The sequence below is a fragment of the Gobio gobio genome (genome assembly GCF_949357685.1).
Source record: "Gobio gobio genome assembly, chromosome: 19".
NCBI lineage: Eukaryota > Metazoa > Chordata > Actinopteri > Cypriniformes > Gobionidae > Gobio > Gobio gobio.
Genome location: NC_137112.1, coordinates 27,728,174 through 27,751,310, shown reverse-complemented (window position 1 = coordinate 27,751,310; position 23,137 = coordinate 27,728,174). Strand labels below are relative to the sequence as shown.

The following is a 23,137-nucleotide window of genomic DNA, read 5'->3' as shown; positions in this document are numbered from 1 at the left end:
ATGTTAATTATTTTGCCTTTTGCCCCAACACAAGGGACGAATTTTTTACCCCAAATAGCCTACCATACTTTTACATATTCTTCCGTTATTGAAAAACTGTTGCTTTAATTACCTTGAACAAAACTGAAAATCATTAACAAGACCTTTGTCTCAAAGTACAGTCAATAATTGTATCGATTCTTTAAAGAGTAGGTGAATTTAGCACAGAACTTTGCATTGCTGGCTGCAATCGTGTCAAGGATCAGCCAAATTTCCATGTGCATCTTGAAAAGCGGATGTTTATGAGAATGTGAATTTTTCTTTCGAGTTCACAGCACAGCACAGACATATTTCAAGTAAACTGAACTGTTTTATTGTTTTCAATTGTATGAACTAATTTCCTTTAATTTAGACTAACAAGTTTAACTGAAAGGCTTGGATTTTTTATTTCCCAGCTTGCTTTGCCTGTAGCACTCGAAAGGGAGAATAAATGCTCAAATTAAGTGTTATATAATGTTTTTTTGTGTGCAAGATTAATGGTAAGGGAGATTTAGTAGTGATTAATGTTTAATTATGTTAATTTAAAAGAGTTTCTGTTAATGTGGGTTTTTGCAGAGTTACGATAATGGTGACAAGTGGTGCATGATGCTCAGTTTGAGAGCAGGTACAGTTATGCGTTTCAAATTGTTATACCATGCTAGGGATGGCTCGATACCACAATTTTGGCTTCGGTACGGTACCACAATCTAATACCGAAGTACCGATATTAAATCGATACCATACAGGGTCTGAATTTTGATGCGGGTATTGCGCATAATTTTACTCACTCTCGCAAGTTTTGGGTTTATGAAGCGGGAAATTACCGCAAATGTTTATTATTAAATTAATCAACAAAGATTATCACATTAATCAGTCATTTGGAAACTTTTTTGTAAGTAATTTCAGCATTACTGCGCGTCTCCATTCTCTCAAAATGAGCAAATTGCTTCTGGCTTCAAAAGACATCATGCATGGACTATAAAAGCAGTCTGCACGCTCAGATTAAACACTTTCGCTTCCGTTGCGGGACAGCTGACGGAAATCACTGCCCACGTCTTTTTAAACCTCGCCAATTTGAACATGCAAGCGATTTTATAGCATTTTGTAATACATATGGGATGAGAGCTCTTTGAGAGAGAGCTTTCTTTGCGCTCATGCCAACAACAAACACACACACACACACACACACACACACACACACACAGGCCTAAAGAGCTCAGGCCTAAAGAGCTCGGGCATTCCAAATTAAATTGTTTTTCCTCAGTCAAATACACACAAAATTATGTCAAAAATGTCAATCTTTAGTGAGTAGTCACATAAACAGAGTTGGGTATGTCTTTCGCGGATGTAAATAGTGCAATAGTATGCGTGCAAATATTAGGTCTAAAGTAATGTCACTGGTTGAAACGAACGCTGGAGATTTCATTATATTTAAACGATACGATCTTATGTATGTGCGTTAATCAGTGTTAAAAGAAAAATGTCTAAATTAGATCGTTAGAATTATGCACTCACCTGTGGATCTCATAATGTCTTACAAGTCAGGAATTAAGTGACCGATGCTTGGCAAGGTTTGATGGTTCTTCAGCAGTTTTATAAGCAAAGTAATTCCAGTCTACTCCTCTCTTTTTTTAATGAGTTTTGTGCGTGTTGAGTGAGATTCAACTGCTGTATTCATCTTGTTCTGTTGCCACATTTGCCGGTTTCACGTCAGTTTGGGTAGCGCGCTGCCACCTAGCGGTGTACTTCGGAACAGCAGCATATACCGAAATGAGCAAAATCATGATATCGTACCGTTTGAAATAAAATATATACCGGTATTTTTCCAGTACCGGTATACCGCGCATCCCTATACCATGCTATTGAAAAACATGTTAGCAAATAAGCAAATTGGCATTTTCTGAATAAGTGTTATAGCTTGCAAATTTTTTCTTAAAAATCTAACTTTCTTGAGCTCTAACAACTTATTAGGGTTTAAAGTTAAGTAAATAACTGATTTGTAAGAACTCAAAATAAAAAAGTGAACTAAATATTTTGTTAATTGCGATCAAAACGTAAGAGTTAGCTTACTCAGTACTTCAAGTTAGGAGCAATTAACATGCATGAGTACTACAATCTCAAAACTTGATAGTTCTGCTTACTTAAAATTGGGAACATCATAACTCAAAATTTTTTATGTAACTGATTGCCTCAAATTTAAGTTATAAGTACCTGTGTGAAACATCATAACCATCTAGGCATAATTATTATTATTAGTATAGACGTATTACCGTAGCTAAAACAGTAGCCTAATATATTCTGTCAATTTAAAAAAAATTTAAACAGAACTTTTATTTTGACGGGTTGCCGTGAAGACCTTTGAGTGTCTGTCTGTGTTCATGATATGACAGTTTTCTCAAATGAAACTGTAAATTCTCATGAAGTGACGGTTTATACGTTCGTGTCCTCATATAGCGACACACGGCAGAGACTACAACAAAGACAGCGAGCGAGTGTCACGTGCGCACGTGTGTGCGTGAGCGAGACGCAGAACATGCAGGGGTGATATTTAAATAGTATTTTGCAGTTTAATATTCACAAACACTATATATTCGGCTACAGTCTTGAGATAGTCACATTTTTATAATTTCAGGTCCGACTTGTGACATCCTTAATATACAGTATTTCTATATATTATCATAATGCAAACAGTGATTTCTAAAAGAATGCAAGTTTAAGATAACAAATAAAGTAATTTCAGTGGCTTGCTTTCTACCAAATATTACACTCAAAGAAATAAATCCATAAAATAACAGAAAACAGAAAAGTATAGACAGCTCATTCCCAGATTTTGTTCAGTGATTAAAAAAAAATATGTTACTAGATATGTCCACAGTAAAAAAAGAGAGACAGTTTGTGTTTTAACAGTAAAAATCTTGATTAAAAAAATATACATTAACAGGAAAGTCATCAACTTCCTATATCAAGTATTCACTGTAAAAACACCATTTACTTGTTTTTATTGTTTTATTTTTCAAATTATGTGCAAGGTGAATTTCACAGTAGATATCAATGAATGTTTACTAAACTCTCACACCATACATACAAGCAAACCAAAGACAAAAAATAAAATGCAAAGCAGAAATGCAAAGCAGAAATGCAAATGAAACGAAAACACTGTTTAAACTTCTGTGGATAAATTAACCGCAAGCTGAGAAATTAAGAAAAAAAAAAAAAAAAAATGGCTGTAGAGCATTTACACCTGCAGCAGCCCACAACACAAAATAATAATTTATAAATTCTTTCAAAGCTTTTATTTAACATCTGAAAGACTGGTGTTTTGGAAAGTAGCACTGCCATAACTTATTGTCTGTAATGCTTTGTGTTCTTTAAGACTGACGCAATCACAAAGAAACAAAAGAACACACTCTGAAAAAAATGCTTGTGTTAATGTCCTGTGTTTTGTGATTCACAATTTTTTTTTTAACAGAGCAAAATCATAAACTAACAAACCTAAGAGAGTAAATATTAAAATACAAAGGAAAAACAAAAACACACACCCATCAAAAAAGAGGGAAAACAGACAAAACAAAAATCTACTTTTCAAGTTAGAAATAAAGGACACAAAAAAATCCTGTTTTAAAAAAAAAACTGTGCAAGTACAGCAAACATATGGTACAGTATATTACACATACAACAAACCATTTAAATACAGTACTGTGTATCAACAATAATCCTGAGAAGTGTCCATTTCTGGTTTCCGTGCTACTGAGCGCAAGTATGTGAAACGTGAAGGCCAACTGCACCAAAGCCAATGTCATTTCTCATCGCACCTCATCCTTTACCAAAACCCCAGATGAGGCTCGGCCTCGCAGGCGCCAAAGAACCCGACATGAGAGCGCATCAGCTGTCCTATTTAAAGACGCCACTTACCATGTCCTCAGTCTCCGAGTCTGAAAACAGAGCGCTATATTCCGAGACGCTTTCAAGGGAGGAAATAATGTAGTGCAAAATCAGGAACCTGCATGATGAAATATAAACATGAGGCCGGAAAACAAACAAATGTCGAGAGACAATAACTTATAAGACTGACAACTTTTGGAAGCGTCAAGCAACGACAAATGGCTGTAAAGTCATGGTATATTCTGTACAAGATTGTCAAAAAAGCAGCACCAAAAACGATTATTCTTCTCCGTAGTTTGAGACTGGAAGATAAAGGGGTGAAAATAAACAAAAGAAAGGGTTCATTTACAGGGCATGAAACGCTAATATACAGGAGGACTGGATTCGTTTGCAAAACAGACCTTTTCTAAAGTCAAAAGCAAACTGTACTGTAAGACTTCACATCACTGATGCCTGGGCTTTTCATAAGAACAGGCACTGTAACATCCCTGGATAGCAACACATCTCACCGAACGTTAACCAACAAAGGCCATTTTCCTGGAATTAGTCATGAAAACGTCATCGCTTAAGTTTCTAATGCACTTTATCTAAGAAACAATGACAGAACACCTGTTATTGCTGCCATGGGGTGCAGGCTAGGCCTAGTTTTGGCATTTTGGAGGCATTTCAATTCAAACTGCACCTGTGGGTTTCAGATACGAGACAGTGGAATGTAAGCATCCACATTTTGGCCACCTCTTCTCCAACCCGCTCGATGTTCTCTCCTGATCTGAGCTGTTCTTGTTGTTTGTTTGGCTGTCAACAAATCGCCCATTTTGATTTCAGCTACACATAAAGCTGGTTTCCTTTTTTTCCTTCTCCAATATGGAGACTGAGATTCATCTTGTAACCTCACTTAAGATCTGGCTGGTGATGCGAAATTGCAAAGATATAGATTTTGACGTGGGAGCTGGGCTCAACGAAACATCATAAAAGCAGAGTCTAAATGAAAATTAAAAACTGCTGTGATGTTATAGAACATGGGTTGACTTAAAGGAAAAAGAAAAGATTTAAAAGAAGGAAAAAAAAAATGACAACCACCTACGTGTACATCTTGGCAAAGAAATTAATTTCCATTAATATTCTAAATTCTATAACTAAATTCTTAAGCAAACCACAGAAAGTCTCTTTGTAGGTGGTATGGATCAACTTATACATCTGAAAAACTGAAAGACAATTTAAAAAAAAAAACAGTATTCACACTAACAGTGAGCAAAATGGCTCATCATACCCGTATGAATATTTATAGCTTTATATATTTATTTTTTCACCTATTATCGTTTTTTTAATTATTATTTTACTCAGCTGTTGACATACTGCTTGTCCTTAAGGACATCAACTGCTCATGTTCGCCAACAATGCATGCCAACAACCCAAGCCAAAACAGCAACAAACTTTAGATACAATGGAGCAGAAATGACTCAACATCCGCAAAAGAAAAAAAATGATAATTGCACTTATGATTCACTTTTCTAACTGTAAAACAAGCGATTGTGAGGGTGCTTTGTGCACAATAGTCGAACGAAAAATACTGTTTTTCTTACTTTTCGAACAGCACCCTCAAGTTTATTGATTGAAACCTTTAACGCTTTAAGACTTCCCCTGCAGTTCTGGTGTTGGGGACACAGACAGCACCATGTATTGAGCAGTACCACCATCCCCCTCCTCCAAAAATATTGATCAGCTGTCTCAAACAGCTGTCATCTCCCCCTTCTAGCCACTCACAGCACTTTCTGAAGACACTGAGGGTATAGTTTGGCCACCACACACTCGAAATGTCGGCCGAGGTCCCAGAGGCGGTCCGGCGTCTCGTAAACCTTTGTCCAATGGTCGGCTTCATCGTCGTACTGGTAGAGAGAGTTCTTGCGGCTGGTACGGAACACGTGTTCTTCTACCATGACTTGCGTAGCTCGAACGAACAGATGCAATCGGCCCTGAAGCAGAAGCACCTTGATGTAGGGGCTGGTCGCCTGGTCGAAGGGGAGGTCTCTTTTACGGCACCAGTTGTTCTGCTCGATATCGTACACCTCAACGGTGAATGTGCGTTGGTGGTTCCTGCAGATGCCTGCTATGTAGTAGATGCAGTTTTTATGCAGGGCGGCCAAGCCTTGAGTACGGGGAACGTTCATGGACGGTAAATGCCCCCAGTAGTCTTTACGTGGATCAAAACAGAAGAAGTACTCTCCTGAGAAAGAGTCATAGAAAAAGAATGATCAAGATCCAAACTGGTTGCCAAAATCTAATTATGTAAATAACATCACAAATTTGTATTTTATATTGCACAGCTTTAAAAAGAAACTAGGGATACACCGAATGTTCGGCAACCGAATAAGTGAAAAGAGCGAATACATTTTACCAAACAATGAGGTTTTTGATGAAGCGATCAGATACAGAAACCAGCACATGTGAGAGAGGCGCGCATGCTTCTGAATGCAGCAAGGCAGCACATGTCGGAAGTGTGGAAGCATTAAGCCTTGTTTATACTTTCGTCTGACTCCGCAGCACGAGCCTCCCCTGCGCCTCATCTGCTTGGCACTCTGCGGTTACGTCATTTTGCCGCGTCAAGTATAAACAAGGCTTAAAGAAGGCTTTAAAGTGTCCGAGAAAGACGCTGAAATGGCCATTTACAGACACCGTTCTGCAGAATTGTCTAAGCACTAGGGCTGAAACGGTTCATCGAGTTACTCGATTACAAAAATTCCTTGAGGCAAAAATTCTGCCTCGAAGCCTCGTTAAATTCCTATGCTGCGCACTATACGCGCAGGGATCTGATTCACACGGACCGCTGTTCAATGATCAGGAAGCACACCATAGCGCGTGATACATTTTTTATTTAGTTGGCGCGATGGCGGAGAGTAAAGATGTCCATAAACGGCAGAGAATGTCTAAAGTTTGGGATCATTACATTCAAAAAGAAGAGAACAAGGTCCAATGTGTCTACTGCAAAGTTGACCTGGCATTTCACAGCGGTACGACTTCAATGGTAACGTAGCCTAAGCCTATACATTGATGTTCGCTGATTTCAATCCCATACTGTATTTGCAGTGATGTCGTGATGCGGTTTGACTAGATATGATGTTTAGCTTTGATGTTTTTTTAGTAGTAAACTATTCACGTTCAATTGCAAGAGAGTATAGCCTAAAAAAAAGAACCCCTTCCCACACACACACACTTATCCTTAAACTTTCATGTAGCCACGCAACAATCATTTCAGCATGCATTCACTGTACACACCGGGACGTGATGTTGTGACGCGATTTTTCGAACGGATGCTTCACCTAAAATGCACCGCAATGCAAGCCAAATGCACCGCTCTATTGAAAATGAATTATAAAAGTATAAAGTTTTATAAAAGTATTAAGGTACTAGAGGCGTTCTGTCTCATATTTCTGCCGTACCAAACTGCAATGAAGCAACTGGTCTGACTGGGGCGTCACTCTTCCTGTGCACGCACGCACGACTCTGGAAGACTTGGGGTTAAGCTTTTCTTTGAGAAAAGAACAAAGAACGGCACTGAAGTCATTCTTAAGAAAAGAAGATATGTTCTAAGTTTTGCCTACCGGATACAGCGAAAGTCTATACACTAACGTTAGCTCGGCTTCACCTTCTTCTTTGCTCCGGTTGGTTGTGGCGCTCATGGCGCTATCCAATTGCGTGCAGAGGGAATTTGAAAGACAACCGTTTATCCCGCCCCTCAGATTGAGCCCTGTCAATGGTGAGTTTCCAGACCCAACATCTTGATGTGGGTCTGGCTTGTCAGGCTAGAGAAAATTGGCACAAAAAAAATTGCAAAAACGCGTTCGGAAGTCTTTTATTGTTATTTGGCTTCGGCCAAGAATTTTCATTTTGGTGCATCCCTAAAAGAAACTACTAAACTGGAAATATCTATACACACATACACAAACTAATTATTATTACATACATTATTTTAGATTAAATTGGTGTGATTTTACACATTGGCAACCAATTCAAAACATTTTGGTTACACTTTATTTGGTATCACTTTATTTTACAGTGTCCTTGTTGTTACATGTACTTACCATAGTAATGGTAAATTATGAATAATTACATGCAACTAACTCTCAACCAAACCCTAATCCTATAGTAAGTACATAAGTACAGTTAATTAATATTAATCAGTAATTAAACATATTACACTGTAACAATGACACCTTAAAATAAGGTTTCCTTGTTACAGTGTAATTATACATTTAAATACTGAGTTCTAATAATAATAATTAACAACATGTACTTACTAAATGGTAGAGTTAGGAATAGGGTTTGGTTTCGGGTTAGTTGCATGCAATTATGCATAATTTGTTACTATGAGTGCTAGGGATGGGCGATATCTTATCGTTTGCGATATACCGGTAAAAATTCTCCCCACGATAAGAATTTGACTTCCCGCGATAATAACGATAAAGCCTAGTTGATAGCGCGACCCATCCGCACCGTGCCAATGCTGGCCGTCTCTTGATGCTTAAAGCGGTTACTTTATGGTGGCTGCGTTCGTCAATTTGTATAGCTGAACGGGGGTTGGAGAGAGAATTTTCTTGTGGTGCCCCCGCACCACTCGGTGCCCTAAGCGCCGCGCAATGGGAGCGGCGGCACTGAATCCGCATCTCACGTGCAGAGCGAAAACAACTATGGCGGAAGAGTTCATAACTAAACGAGGGGCTACCTGAGGGCAATCTGAACCTGTACATACAGATGTATTTTCACTCGCTGAGCACTTGGACTGAGCGCTTAAGAGATTCGCGCTGTCTCAATCGATCGGTAAAGCATACTATTTCAGTTCATCTCAATGAATGCGCAGTGCATTTGACGCACATTAAACACTAGTGTGAGGCGCGCGACTGAGAGCGCTCAGTGTTTCACACACACTCAAAGAGAGAGCGAGAGAGTCTTATACCACACAGAATTGACGTGCTACATGTAAACAATATCCTTTGTTGTATTTTCCTGTAAAATAATAGCGTTTATTTGGAATTATTCAGCCTTTCGTGAACAGGAAGAAACGAATGCACAAACGGGAATCTCATTGGCTGGCGTGTGCACCTATTACGGTGCCTGTTTTGATTTCAGCAAATCGGTTAGAATGAGAGCTGACAACGTGATTAATATTCATGAACTCAGAAGCTCAATATTCCTTAGTGCAGTTTATTTTTATTAGTAGAAGAATTCGTGGTATTATTATCTTATCAACTCAAATTACTGAAGTTCTATCATTAAATCATTATTTTCAACTTTTTTGTAATCTGAAGACATTTTTGGGATAATTACTTTTGCGGTTTCTGCTATTTTTACCACTTTTTGCACCATGTATGAATAAATACAGAATCGGTTTACATGTAAAACTTGTCATTGATTTTAATTATTATTGTTTGTATGGTCTGATGTTTTTCAGCACAGTTGCACTATTTAAACATTACCTGCACCTTTACAGAAGACAATTATATCTGCAACTTTTCCATTTCTGAAAAGGCTGGTGTGAAATTTGACATAAAAAAAAATTAATGAATTATTTATTTATTTATTTATATTTTTTATTTATTTATTTATTTATTTATTTATATATATATATATATATATATATATATATATATATATATATATATATAGATATATATATATATATATATATATATATATAGATATATATATATATATATATATATATATATATATATATATATATATATATATATATATATATATATATATATATATATATATATATATATATATATATATATATATATATATAGATATATATATATATATATATATATAATTATTATTTATTTTATTTTTTATGTATTATAGGAGCCTATTTGATGACATGTACGTTTTACTTTAGATCATTGTTTGTTTTTCTGAAACTCGCAAGAATGCATGCAGCTTTCACTTGTATCCAAAAACATGGGGAATGATACTACATTTATCGTCATTGATATCGTTATCGCAATAAATACTAGAAAATATCGGGATAAATTTTTAAGTCCATATCGCCCATCCCTAATGAGTGCATGTAACATCAACTGAAAATGCGAGTTCTTTCCAGCAAAATATCAGTTGCCATTTACATTTTTCAATCAAAAAAAATTACTACAATGATTTTCTCTTTTAACCAATAAATTCCTATTGCATTTTTTTTATTTTCAAGGGCTGACATTTCAGTGCACCCCTTAAGATTAAGAGCTACTCTATCTCTTTTCTGCTCTCAGTTATTGCTGATTTTGCTGAGAGAGGTTAACCCACCTGACCTTATCTAAGCAGAGCTAGAAGACATGACAGGCCAATGAATTACAAGGATATATGTGTTTGTACACTTTGATGACCCTGATTTCAGGCGACTCTGCAATAACCCCACTCACCTTGCAGAACATAGATGCGGTCCTTATACTCTACTGTGCTGTGGAACTCCATGGCCACCGGCATGGGACTGACCGCCGTCCAGCAGTTGTCTCTGGCATCATAGCACTCCACGGATTTCAAAGCATTTCGTCCGTCCCCTTCGTACACACGACCTCCCAGAGCATAGAGTTTCCCGCAGCAGTGCACTAGCCTGCAGCCGATGCGTGCCCGGAGCATGGGCGATCGTGGGAGCCACCTGTTGCCAGCATGTTCGTACTGCCAGAAGTCGCTCTCTGCGCGATGATCAATGCACACCTCGCTATTGCTCGGCCGATAGCCTCCAGCGATGAAGATGTCGTTCTCTGATGAGACCAAAATGCCGACCTCTCTGAGGTCATTGGGCGGCTTGCACAGCTTGTAAACCTTCCCAACAGCAATGTCCAGGCAAGGCACGGTCTGCTTCTTCCCTGAGTGCTTGTGAGCTGCATCGAAGCAGATGACCATCTCGGACGCAGTCATACCCAGCCGCTGTGGGCAGCCGTTGGTGCCATTGAGCCGACCCTTATCCGAGGAATCCCTGGACAAGGCCAGGGCGAAGGCTGGGGGTATACGGCTCAGAAAGGCCTCGTCCAACAGGGGCAAGCGGATGCATTTGGCAAAAACCTCAGGTAAATCTGCCTCCCGACGTGGGCCGTCGTACTCCAACCAGTGCACAATGCTTTCATACACATGCTCCTCTTTTTCCACGTTCAAATCGTCACTGTTGAGAATGCTGACCAGCTGTTCTTTGGTCAGATGAAAGAATTCCTGCTCTCCCATCACACACAGGAACTTCTTGCGGATGTAATCCTGCGAGCGCTCGCTCAACTCCTGGTGGCCATAGGCATCTGCGAACATGAAGACCCCAATGCAGTTCTGAGGGTCTAACCGGCTGATCATAAACTGGGCACATTGGTCTTGGAGGGCTGGGATCTGGAAGATGCTGGCGGCGGTAAACAGGGCCTGCACGTTAGACTCGGTGAGAGTAACCCGTGAGGTGTAAGCATAGTCCAGAACCAAATGCATGGACTCTGACTCGACGCCAACAATCCGCACCTCCCGCTGACTGCTCTCTGTAAGGCCACTTGTGAACATAGATCTGACAAAAGATAAAACAAAGCTCTATTACAACGTGAACACAACAAAGCAGGAGGAATGGGTTTTGTGAGGCTTCAGTTGTTTCTTTATGTTTTTTTTTTTTTGTAACTATTTTCACATGTTGTGAAAGCAAAATGTCTGCATTATTGACTTTTGTTAACTTGGTTCTGAACGTGCCATTGTTTCGATGTAAACATGTTAGACGTTAGTCTTCTGCAGCATCTTGTGCATGAAATGTAGTGAGTTCTACACCGTAAAAATTTCCACAAAAAAAAAATTGCATCTTTAGAATCGTGCTTATAGAAATTTTTGCTTATATCATGATTTTGATTAATCGCACAGCCCTACGGAGTATTGATTACAAATCTGGAATCAGATAATGGTCATTTTACATTTACATTTAGTCATTTAGCAGACGCTTTTATCCAAAGCGACTTACAAATGAGGGCAATAGAAGCAAGTAGAGCAGTCAAGGGCAACAATATGCAAGTGCTGTAACAAGTCTCAGTTAACCTAGCACAGAACAGATTATTTTTTTTAATTTAATTTTTTTTATAAATTAGACAGACAGAAAATGAATAGAATGATAAGTGCTATTCTTGATTTGTCAGGTGCTGCTGGAAGAGATGTGTCTTTAGATGTTTTTTGAAAATGGCTACAGACTCGGCCGCACGAATTGAGATAGGCAGGTCATTCCACCAAGCGGTCCAGGAAAAGGTCCGTGAGAACGATTTCATGCCTCTCTGTCATGAACTGAGAAATACATTTTTCCTTGAGCTTTTGACATGAGGTCATAAGTTTCAGAACTGAAAACTTCCTTGTTAGTCCAAAAAACGCTTTTATTGTAACCGCCTCTGCAGAAGAAAATGGACACCTACTTCATAATTACAACTTTGGTCCTGCCCACTGGCGTGTTAGTGAGATGAGGAGAGAGGAGCAACACAGAATCACTGGACTTAAAAATGGACCTTCCAAATAATCCTAATGCTAGGAATGTGGTCATTTATTTCCTACAATGTGAGTGTCTCAGTTGAGCATTATTTATTTGTATTCAGTACATTTCACTGTGGATTCTTTGGTAAATCAGTCACAATTTCATTGTCAGTAAATCCAACCAGTGACTAAATGGTCAACTTCACATTGTTTCTCTTACAAGGATAAAAAATAATTAGTTATTTAAAATCACAGTAACTGTGATTAAATTATAGAAAGCGATCAAATAATGCTTCCTTTACAATCACTGGGGCATTAAATCAAATCTCACCAAAACTCCCCTTAAAATCAACAAATTTACATTGTGTTTGCACTGCAAAAAACGGATTTGCAATGACGAAATCACTTAATTCATGTGTTCAACATGCCTGTGATCGGCTACATCAGGGGTCGGCAAGTATGTTTGGCATCGGCCCCCAAAAATTTTTTCCACTAGATAGCGGCCCAGAACATAGTCATGGGATAATAAGAAATTAATTGATGAAAAATACAACTAGAATTGCCTGTGACATACTGTTACAGTGTATTTTGTAACTGGTAGTGAAAGCAGTAGTGACACAATGTCTATCTTGATGTCTGTGAATCTCACCAACTTGCAACATGGTAGACCACCTTGCTAAAAGACACATGTGGGAGATGCGGAATGGATAAAAATAACTAAAAAAAAAATAAAAGAGGACTTGATTAAGCCCATTAATGGCATGTTTGAGTCATGCTCTTAACGAACTGTTTTATTTCCTCTTTACGTATTGTGAATAATAAATGTGTATTATAATTTGCTTGTTGCACAATGGAGCCTAACTTATTGTAATAATTATTTGACGTAGCCTACTTTTAATTATTCCTTGGCAAGCATCCTCACATACTAAACTGCATTTTTTATTGCTTGCGTGATGGAGGTACGCTATTGTGTTGTGTGCAGTGATGTTAACTTTTAAGCAAGCCGGTGAGAGAAAATGGCACTATCAAAGAGTCTAAAGAGGAAAGTCGACAGTGAAAATATGGCATACAAAGAAGAATGAAAAAGAAGTGCTGGGCAAATTAACACGTTAAAGCGGGCGATTAAATTTTTCATTTTAACGCATTTACAATATTTAACGCAATTAACGCAGTGTTCATTTTCACTGTATGTCAGTGTCCTGTCTGTGTGGGTGCGTCTCATGTCAGCTCATTGAGGAGCACCCTGACACACACACACTCGATGCACAGACAGGATCACGTCAGTCTCGTGCACACAGAGTTCTCTTTCGCTCTTGAACAAACAATAACAACACAGAGAATGTTGCCAAAATGCCAGTTTTGTAGAGTATTCTCATAATAGGACTCTTAAATGAGTTCAATAACGTGAGAAAATGAGATGCGCGTGACAGTCAGCGCGTCAGATCCGCGTCATGTTCGGCAGCCGCCGATCTTATTGACAGCAGTACTAATGATGTCTGTCAGTAATGTTCATCAAAGAACAAAGGTAACAGAGAAAAGATAATGAATCTATATTTAATTCATTATTTATGCGGTTAGGAAAGGCGTTTGATAAATATTACATTTCTGTCTAACAGGGAAGGTCATGGGTAAATATATAATTTATTATAATGGGTTTATTTAAAGATTGTTTTAAGTTCACTTAAATTAAAAGTTGTTTTTTTAAAGCCAAATAAATGTTGAAATTGCTAGCTTTCATTTATACTGTAATGTAATATCATTGATGTTTCATAGAGACATTAGAATATGATATGATTGATACTGGCCTTCATTCATAAAAATGCCAATACAACACATATTTAAAATAAGCTGTCTTTTCTACATTCATTTGGAGAGTAACTGAAATTATTACGATATCAAAATATTCAAAACTTGCGATTAATCACGATTAATTACAGAAAATGCGATTCATTCGTTTTTGGGTTTTTTTTCGATTCCCAGCACTAATGGAAAGACAACTAACGTTATGCGTTCATCCTACCTGGTTTTGTGAATGCAGAGCTGGTGTGTCTTATCTGAAACAAAGTTGTTGCTGTTTGTAAAGAATATAATATCAGACGGCACCACGGGACGAAGCATGGCACCTTTTTTTTGCTTGTTGTCTTGTCAATATTTTTAATAAAAGGAAGCTGAATTTGGTTTGTTACTGCTTACGTGTTGGTGCTGATGCCCAGCATTATAAGCAAACTAGGGATGGGCGATAAATCGGTATTATCGATTAACTCGAGTGTGTAGTTTACGTTGACTTGTTTGAAAGAAAATCGGTTTCTCTTTAACATCCGTCGACGCTCCCCTCTGGGCTCCCGTAGTTCTAAATGGCAGAATTCTCAGTTATAAACCACATATCAGATCAAACAGTACTGACGTGGAGACCAGGAGAAACATTGAGCCATGAGCGAAGATCAGAGGTTTCAGTCCACAAATCCTAAACATTCACCATGGATTTAATGTAGTAACACCACATGGTATTGTGGAAGAAATAGTCAAAGGGTTTTTTTTCATTATTCATCTCAGGGGTTGTACAACCTTTAGAGATTGAAATTCAAGGGTTTTCAAGTGCTTCACACTTTTTCCAGCACTTCAAAGCTCTAAATATTATCCAATTTTAATGTTATTTTTAATGTGATGATTTGTAAAACTAAGAGTTTAAAGGTGTAGACCACTTTGTGGCAAACAAGCACTTTTATTTTGAAAAGACATTAAATGACCACTATAACCAGTAGATGGCGTCATAGGAGTACTTTGACTTAGCGATTTCCACTCTCTAATATATGGACAAAAGTAGGAAGTCACAAAGTCTCATGAAAAACAAAACTTTTCTTCATATTGTGACTATTACCCAGAAAGCTGTCTGACAGTTCAGTGTGATATTATAAAAGAACAATGGTAACCTATATTTAATAAGAGAAGATTTTAAATTTTCAACACAATTTGATGTTAAAGAGAAACTGATTTTCATTCAAACAAGTCAACGTAAACTACACACTCAAGTTAATTGATAATACCGATTTATCGCCCCTTCCATAGTTTGCTTATAATGCTGGGCATCAGCACCAACACCAACACATAAGCAACAAACCAAATTCAGCTTCCTTTTATCAAAAATATTGACATGACAACAAGCAAAAAAAAGGTGCCATGCTTCGTCTCGTGGTGCCGTCTGATTTTATATTCTTTACAAACAGCAACAACATTACTGCAAAAACGTTCTCGAACTTTTTCACTAAAAAAAAAAAATCACTAAAGACGAATTGATTGTGAGCAACTGCTGTTGTTGTTGTAATCTCTCCGGTTCACACCGCCAGCTCCAATTGGAGCTCGAACCCGGGTCTTTCCCCATGGAAGTTGGACGCTCTAACAATGAGGCTAAAGGCTGCATCCTCCGACGTCAGCCACTAGAACATTTATTATTAACATTGTGTCATTCTAAAATTCACCTTCTACTCATTGTCTGTTATGTGGAGCAGGACAAGGTCCCACCAGTCCTTGTTTCGGACTTTCATTCACAGACGGCTTGTTTTGGGCAAGGGAAGTGGCGATTTTACAGCTTGAATAATATAAGAAGCACGACACAACTTTATGTGCTCGTCGTCTCCTAATTAGGATCCCAAATAGATAATTATTGAGTCTGCTCTTTAAAACAAAAAAAGAAGCAATTTAGGAGAATAGTATGCACAAACAGCAGGAAACTTTGTATATTCGTGCAGTGTTCGCATTTCAAATTAATTCCAATTTGAAGCTTGTGACATAAATGCACACATCAACCAGATCACTTTATTTAGTGTTCAAACTACGTTCGGATTAATCAATCTGAATGAATTCATTCCAATTGAAACAAAAGGTGTGCATGTAACATAGCCAGTGAAGGGTGTGTGTTTCAATCTAGGCTGTATTTTGCAATTTCTCAACAAATGTTACAAAAACGGTGGATACTTAAAGGTTTAGAGATGTGATCTGTGCAGGTGCTACCTGAAGTAAGGGCTGATGGCAGCGAGGACATTTCTGTGACAAGAAAATGTCTTCCCATGGTCCACTTCCACGACAATGTCAGTCAACTGAGCTTCGTCGTACAAGGCTTTAAGCTGCTGGAGGATGTTGCAGGCATGTAGGGCATCTACCCCGTTGTAACTTGTGCTTGGAGTCCCATTCTGTACTTGTAACAGCTTTCCTACGTCTACAAGACAAAAGCGTTAGACAGTAGACATGATATTCTAACATGACTCTTTTACAGAAACAGTTTTCCATTCAAACCTTTAAACTGACATGTAACATGGGAAATGAGCGTTTTTACACTTAAATGGCCCTTGGTTTTTGTCAGAACTAAAGGCACAAAGGTCCAAAACATTGGGGTTTCGATTCCAATCCTACTAAACAACAACTTACAAGACTTGACAAAACAAAGACTTGTGTTGAGCTCATTCAACAGATGTTCCTACAGCCTCTGTGCAAAAAGTCAATGACATCCAAATGTACTTACTACTGTTGTTTTTAGAGCTATTCAGAGTGACAAAGATAACAGACAAAACAGGTTTTCTATTAACCAACCACAGCCCCCACATGGCATCTGTGTTCAACTAGATAAGAGCCGAAAATTAAGCCATATGGTCTAAAGAACTAGAATTGTTTTGAACATGCTTAGACATTTAATACGGTCCTGTTAATCTGCTCAAAGAATTGTGTTTAGTTACTACGAGTAAGCGAGTTTCGATGCTTAACTTATTAGCTGTGCTAATCCAGGTGCTGTTTTACCGGTTAGCACAACATCAGGCTAGTCCGGTCTCGAGCCATTGAAGTCCAGACTAGAGCTATTTCATAGCACAAAATAAACCGTGACAACGCATTAATTATGAAAGTAACGTTACACAGTTAAACGAAGGTTGACGTGGTTGAATGAATGCTATCGCAAACCGGCGAGCAATAAGCGAGTGTTTACACCGTCTCTCGCTGAGCTAGTCTCGCTAGCTGCTACCTTTCCGTACTTTTCTGCCTAACGTATATCCAAACAACCACAGGACAGTTCGCCGTATAGTTTATCAAACCGTCTAATTCCATCGCATTCCATCAAAACAAAATAATATCACAGACAAATAACGTGTACACAGGCTAGAAAACTTTCGGAAATAAGTTTTGATTTTGAAGAGATCTAACCTCCACTGGCAGCCATTCTCCCCAATCTGTCTCACAGCGACTGGGAAAACGTCACTAATGGAATGGAGCCCCGGAAACAGGCAGCAGCCAATCAGCGTCGCCCTAGCGTGCACGACAGCCAATGGGCTTTCGAGGCCGTATGTTTTCGTAAAATAGTTCAAAGCAACAACAAGGGAGTTTATTCCATTAGGAGCGTCTGTGTTTGCTTGTGTTTGTATTATGGGTAATATTTATATGAAGATAAACCAGCGTGTGCCCCTCATTTCTATGTATAATAACGGGAGACACATCTATTTGGTCTTATCCTTCTTCATCACTTGTCTATTTGTCTTCTGTTCCCGTTAAAATTCTATTGACATGAATGCCATTAAAAAAGAGGTGGACAGTAACTGAGTACTGTAATTAAGTACACTTTTAGAGTCTGTACTTTACTTGAGTATTATTTTTTCTGGAAACATTACTTTAACTTCACTACATTTGAAAGATAAATATTGTACTTTTTAGTCCACTACATTTCTATCAAGGTTCTCAAAGTCGAAAGTCGTTTCTGTAGCAGCTTTGAAAGTCAATGGATGTGAAGTTTCCCAACATTTTTTGAACACTGATCAGTTTATAGCAAAATGGAAGAAGATGGTTTCTCGGCACAGTGTGTGCACCCATGGCCATACTTAGAAAGTGTGTTTCAGTTTTCTTTAAAGATTAGTTTAGTTGGCACTTGGCCCACACTTGATGCATGTCTCATAAAATGTTCAAAAATGTAAATGTCTGGGAGAAAGAGAAGAGTAAACAGTTGGGAGAATATCGGATGTGTATCAGAGGGTCCATGCATTCAGCCTTAAAGTGACAGCAGCTTTGTAAAGAGCTTTGTAACTTTTATACAAGTATTGAAATGAGTTTAAGTTAGTCGTATGCTAGCATGTCAGATGGAGCATCACTGACTGGCTTAAACCACCATGATGGCATGTGCATTTATACAACAATGCAACAATAATAAAATAATGTGTTGACATAGATTTACTTTTGATATTTAAGTACTTTTAAAAACAAATACTTCTGTACTTTTACTTAAGTAAAAATCTGTTTTTAGAACTTTCACTTGTAACGGAGTAATATTTGACCAGTAGTACTTTTACTTTTACTCAAGTAATAGAGTTGTGTACTTTGTCCACCTCTGCATTACAAGTGTCCCCAAATTAAACCTTAAAGCTAACCTGGTAAACAGAAACAAACCAGCATCTCCCCCCTCTTTCTTTTCTTTTCAGTTCACTTAAGATTTATTTATATAGTACTTTTAACCATAGTAACTGTTACAAAGCAGCTTTACATAACTTCAGACCCCCAGTGAGCAAGCACAATGCAACTCGTCAGGAAAAACTCCCTTAGAGTAAAGAACAAATGTTAAAACTAATCCATGGTACTGAAAGGGGAATCTTATTACCGTATGCGTGAGTAGCAGAAACGGTAATGTTTTGTTCAGTTACATAGATTCCTGTTGCTGTCGTGCCAGAGTAGCTTCAACCGGGACAAGTTTGGATAGTGCTACTAAATTGTGTATGTTTAGTGTAACCTAGGGGATTCCCACCTTCTTCTTTTTTTCAGCCAAACCCCTTTGATTTTAAGTTAATATTTAAATAATTTCATAACACATTTGCATGTTCACTGATGTTGGCTAATGCAGGCTAATGCTAATACATGCAGATAAATAAAATGATCTTTTTATAGTGTTTTTTATTTATTTTTATTAACTCACAAACCCCCTTGCAGTTCCTTCGTGCTTACCCCAATTTGGGAAACCCTGTAACCCTTTAAAAAGTAATTCCAAAATAAATATAAAATGTTCTATTTTTTAAGCATTGCAGTCTGCTTTTAGCACTGATTTTAGCATAATATATTGTCTTCATTTTTTTATACTAATTAAGCTTTTTTTTCACAGAAATGTTCATTTTACACCATAATGCATCCTGATGTTTTACTTTAAGATGTTTTTGTAATTCCTATGAATTTTTAGGCTACTCTATTACAAATTTTAAAATCAGCATAACAATTATTTATTTATTTTAATAATCATATTTATTAAAATTATGATATCACAAAGCACACAAAAAAAATCTAAATGAACTGAAAATAACTTTACATAATAAATCACTTTAATAACCTTTTTTCTTATTTTGTGGTTAAATGTGACAAAAAAAAAATTCTTTACAGGTTGTGTCAGTCAGATTTACTCAGCGGACTAAATGATTGGAGAAGTCTTTTAACCGGAATATTGAGTTCATGACATTTTGATTAAAAAAGGTTTTTAAAAAATGATTCATGAATGAATCATTCACAATAAGATCAATAACATGCATTTGGAAAATAAATGGGGAGACTTTTAATTTCATGCCGACTTAAATACAAAATCAATACATTTCAAACTATCTCTTAGCCTATCTCTCCCTCTCTCTATATAAATTGCCATGATGTTGTCAATCAGTTCAAGGAAACATTAGAATTGTTATTCACAATCAAATAGAAGATTCATCTTTATAGTTTATTATAGACCTTTGTAGGTTATAGGGACACTGTCTCGCACATTGTAATTCTTCAAGGTAATTTATTAGTGGTTTAGTGGTTCCTGCCTGCCTGCATATGAATAATTTATTCAAAATAATACATAGTTCATATTTGTTTCACATACTGATATAAAACAATGGAATATATTAGATGTGTTTCAGTTTAAGTCCTTCATTTTGATCCTTGGCTCTGTGTGCCCTTATCTCAGGCCAGGGGATAAAAGCACATGTTTTGGCACCGCTCAAACCATTTTCTTTTCTTCCTGTCAGTCTAGCACAGACTAGAGATCCATTTTTGTCACTGTCTAACACTGCACAAAAGGGTGGTGCAATAAGGTATAAATGCAATTCAGGCAATCGATTTTTTTCCAATTCCTTTCCTCCACAGCAGCTAGAACAGGCCATGAAATTGCATCCAGCCAATCTGAAATGAAAGGCTTTCTGTTACCTTGGCTGTATTATATCTTTTTGCTTATGTTTACATTCCTATACCCCGCTACTTTTATATATAGTGCTGGATTTCCTGATATCAGCGCACCATATCATCACATGTCCCTGGGACTGCACACTTTGTACTAACATCAGAGCAAAGCGGATTTACTAATTCAAAATGCGAACAGGTCAAACTTGAAAAGCTGTATTCCTTGCAAAAATCAGAATATGCCCAGGACTGCGGAAAGCAACAAACACACTGTAAGGTTTTAACCTTGTAGTATTCCCTCAGGAAAGTCTCTCCTGCCCAATATAGCAATGCTATTTGATAAGCTGCTGTATTTTTTTTATTAGTTTTATCTGGAATTGCTTCAGACATTTATGGCATTTCCATTTAAGCTGTTGACAGTAAAGACATTTGCTTTGTTAGCCAATCTTTTTTTTAAGATATGCATTCACACCTGTCAGGGACAGACAACACCAGTGACAACACATTTGGTAACCAGCCTTGTTTGCTTTGCATTTCATCGCAAAGCAATTTATGGCATCATTAGGGTTATGATATAATCAGGACCTTGGCGAGGAGCACAGAGGTCTTGTATCACCCTGAAGGGGTTTATTTTGCAATATTGATGGCTGACTGTACACTATCCTGCTTCTTACATTAATGGATGCTTGCCAAATGGACATGAAATATTGATTTGAGTTTAAATTATTATGGAATTTTTCCTGCATATTATCTTAAATGGTTAGGTTCACCAACAAATTATAACTCTGTCATCATTTACTCTCCCTTGTGTCATTCCAAACACATAAATGTGCCGTCACATTGACCAATGTTTGGCAAATTTTCGCTATAGGCAGATTCCGCAATGGGTTCAAGTTTGTCACACGGATTTGACACATTGACTAACAGAAAGTAACTTCTGTGTAAGCTGTGATTCATGCATCGCTACACTATTGACGATAAACAATGGATCTTCAAGACTTTCGTTCATCTTTGAAACGCAAATGAAGATATTTTTATTGAATCCTGAGACATTTCCGTCCATTGAAAATCCATTCCTCCAAAACTTTAATGCTTCAAAATGTTCATAGAGACATTGCAAATGTAGACCATATGAATCAAATGGAATCCTGTGAGGTCATTTTTCACTACAATCAATAACTGAGATGCAAGTCAGCGCATGGTGTGTTTGTATGAAATGAGAAACCATACGAGAGACATGAAAGTATACCAGTTTCAGATACCCAGATGAGTGGTTTTATACAGCATTGCCATGGACAACTTGTCTGGCTATCACCAGACCAAGCTCAATTTAAGATTGAACATTGGTCTGGGGACTGAGACCGCTATGTATTTTTTACTGCACAAGAAGCGTGATAAACGAGCATAAATTAAATGACTCTGTACGCAATTGGATAGTCCTTCAACCAATCAGACCACAAGAGGCGTGATAAACGAGCATAATTCAAATGGCTCTGTATGCAATTGGATAGACTTTCAACCAATCAGACCACAAGAGGCGTGATAAACGAGCATAATTCAAATGGCTCTGTATGCAATTGGATAGACTTTCAACCAATCAGACCACAAGAGGCGTGATCAACGGTCATCGCTTCTCTATCCGTCATCGTGTTAAACCCACCAATAGCATGCCAGGTGGATAAGCCAGTCTGTGATTGGTTCCCGCAAAAGTGTAACAGAAGCAGTAGAAATGAATGTACAGGTTTCCAGACCGAGTTGCAGGGCGAAATCAAATCGCCGGCAGATCAGGCTGGGTTTACCCAGTCTAATGGACAACAGCAAATATTAGGAAATATTTGACCACTGAATGACGTGATTTACCAATAAAAATGAAGTGCCTACACTGTAAAACATTTTTGTGTAATTTTAACTGTAAAATATTGTAAAAAAAAAAAAATTTAAATAAAAAACTGTCAACGGTAAATTCCCATAGGCTACAGGGAAAAACTGTAAAAGTTCTAACCGGACATTTCATGTCATTTTTACAGTAAAATACTGTTAAATGCACAGTTTTTAGACGTAAAAAAGCAAATCAAATTATAATTTACAGGGAAAAACTGTAAACTGACATTCCCAGAATTACCTGTGTGACACTTAGAATGTATTTTGTTTAAATAATTATGTTTCATAATGCACTGCAAAAAAAAAACAAGAGAAAAAAAAGGAAAATGTACTGGTAATTTTCTGACAGGACATTACCTAGTAATTTTACGGAAATTTCCGTAAGCCCTTAAGGGTGCAGTGTGTAATATTAAAATACAGTAGCGTAGTAGGCCTAACTATTCAGCTACATCTCTGCACAGTTAAATAACAAGGCAATTTATTCCTAAAAAGAATATTTATTGTTGTCAACCACTTTAACATTGTAAATACACAGTTTGTACATTAACACTGCATGCACTGTGCTTACATACAGGTAAATCAAATAATTAAAAAATGATTAAATTAAAATGTGTTGTACCTAAAAGTTAAATTAAAACTGTACTGTACTTAAATGTAATTGTGTTTTAACATTACTTTATTTAGTGCTTCCTCTGCGTGCCACTAGGGGTAGCCTGAGTACCACTAG

The 23,137-nt window shown here is 37.4% G+C and overlaps 1 protein-coding gene across 1 annotated transcript; it reads right to left on the bottom strand.

The window, feature by feature from the left end:
- Window positions 1–2,561: 2,561 nt before the first annotated feature.
- On the bottom strand, window positions 2,562–17,582 carry kbtbd8 (kelch repeat and BTB (POZ) domain containing 8). The gene is made up of 4 exons (XM_079845136.1): window positions 17,554–17,582; window positions 16,375–16,579; window positions 10,317–11,434; window positions 2,562–6,124 (listed from the first exon to the last, which is right to left on the bottom strand). Exons 1-4 carry the CDS (start codon window positions 17,567–17,569, stop codon window positions 5,661–5,663), a joined length of 1,803 nt encoding a protein of 600 aa, XP_079701262.1. The 5' UTR covers window positions 17,570–17,582; the 3' UTR covers window positions 2,562–5,660.
- Between the last annotated feature and the right edge of the window lie 5,555 nt (window positions 17,583–23,137).

Coding starts and splice junctions, on each gene's coding strand:
- kbtbd8 (XM_079845136.1), bottom strand. Junction 11,435..16,374: donor GCCATCAGCCCTTACTTCAG/GTAGCACCTGCA, acceptor ATCTTTTGTCAG/ATCTATGTTCACAAGTGGCC. Junction 6,125..10,316: donor CCGCATCTATGTTCTGCAAG/GTGAGTGGGGTT, acceptor ACTCTTTCTCAG/GAGAGTACTTCTTCTGTTTT.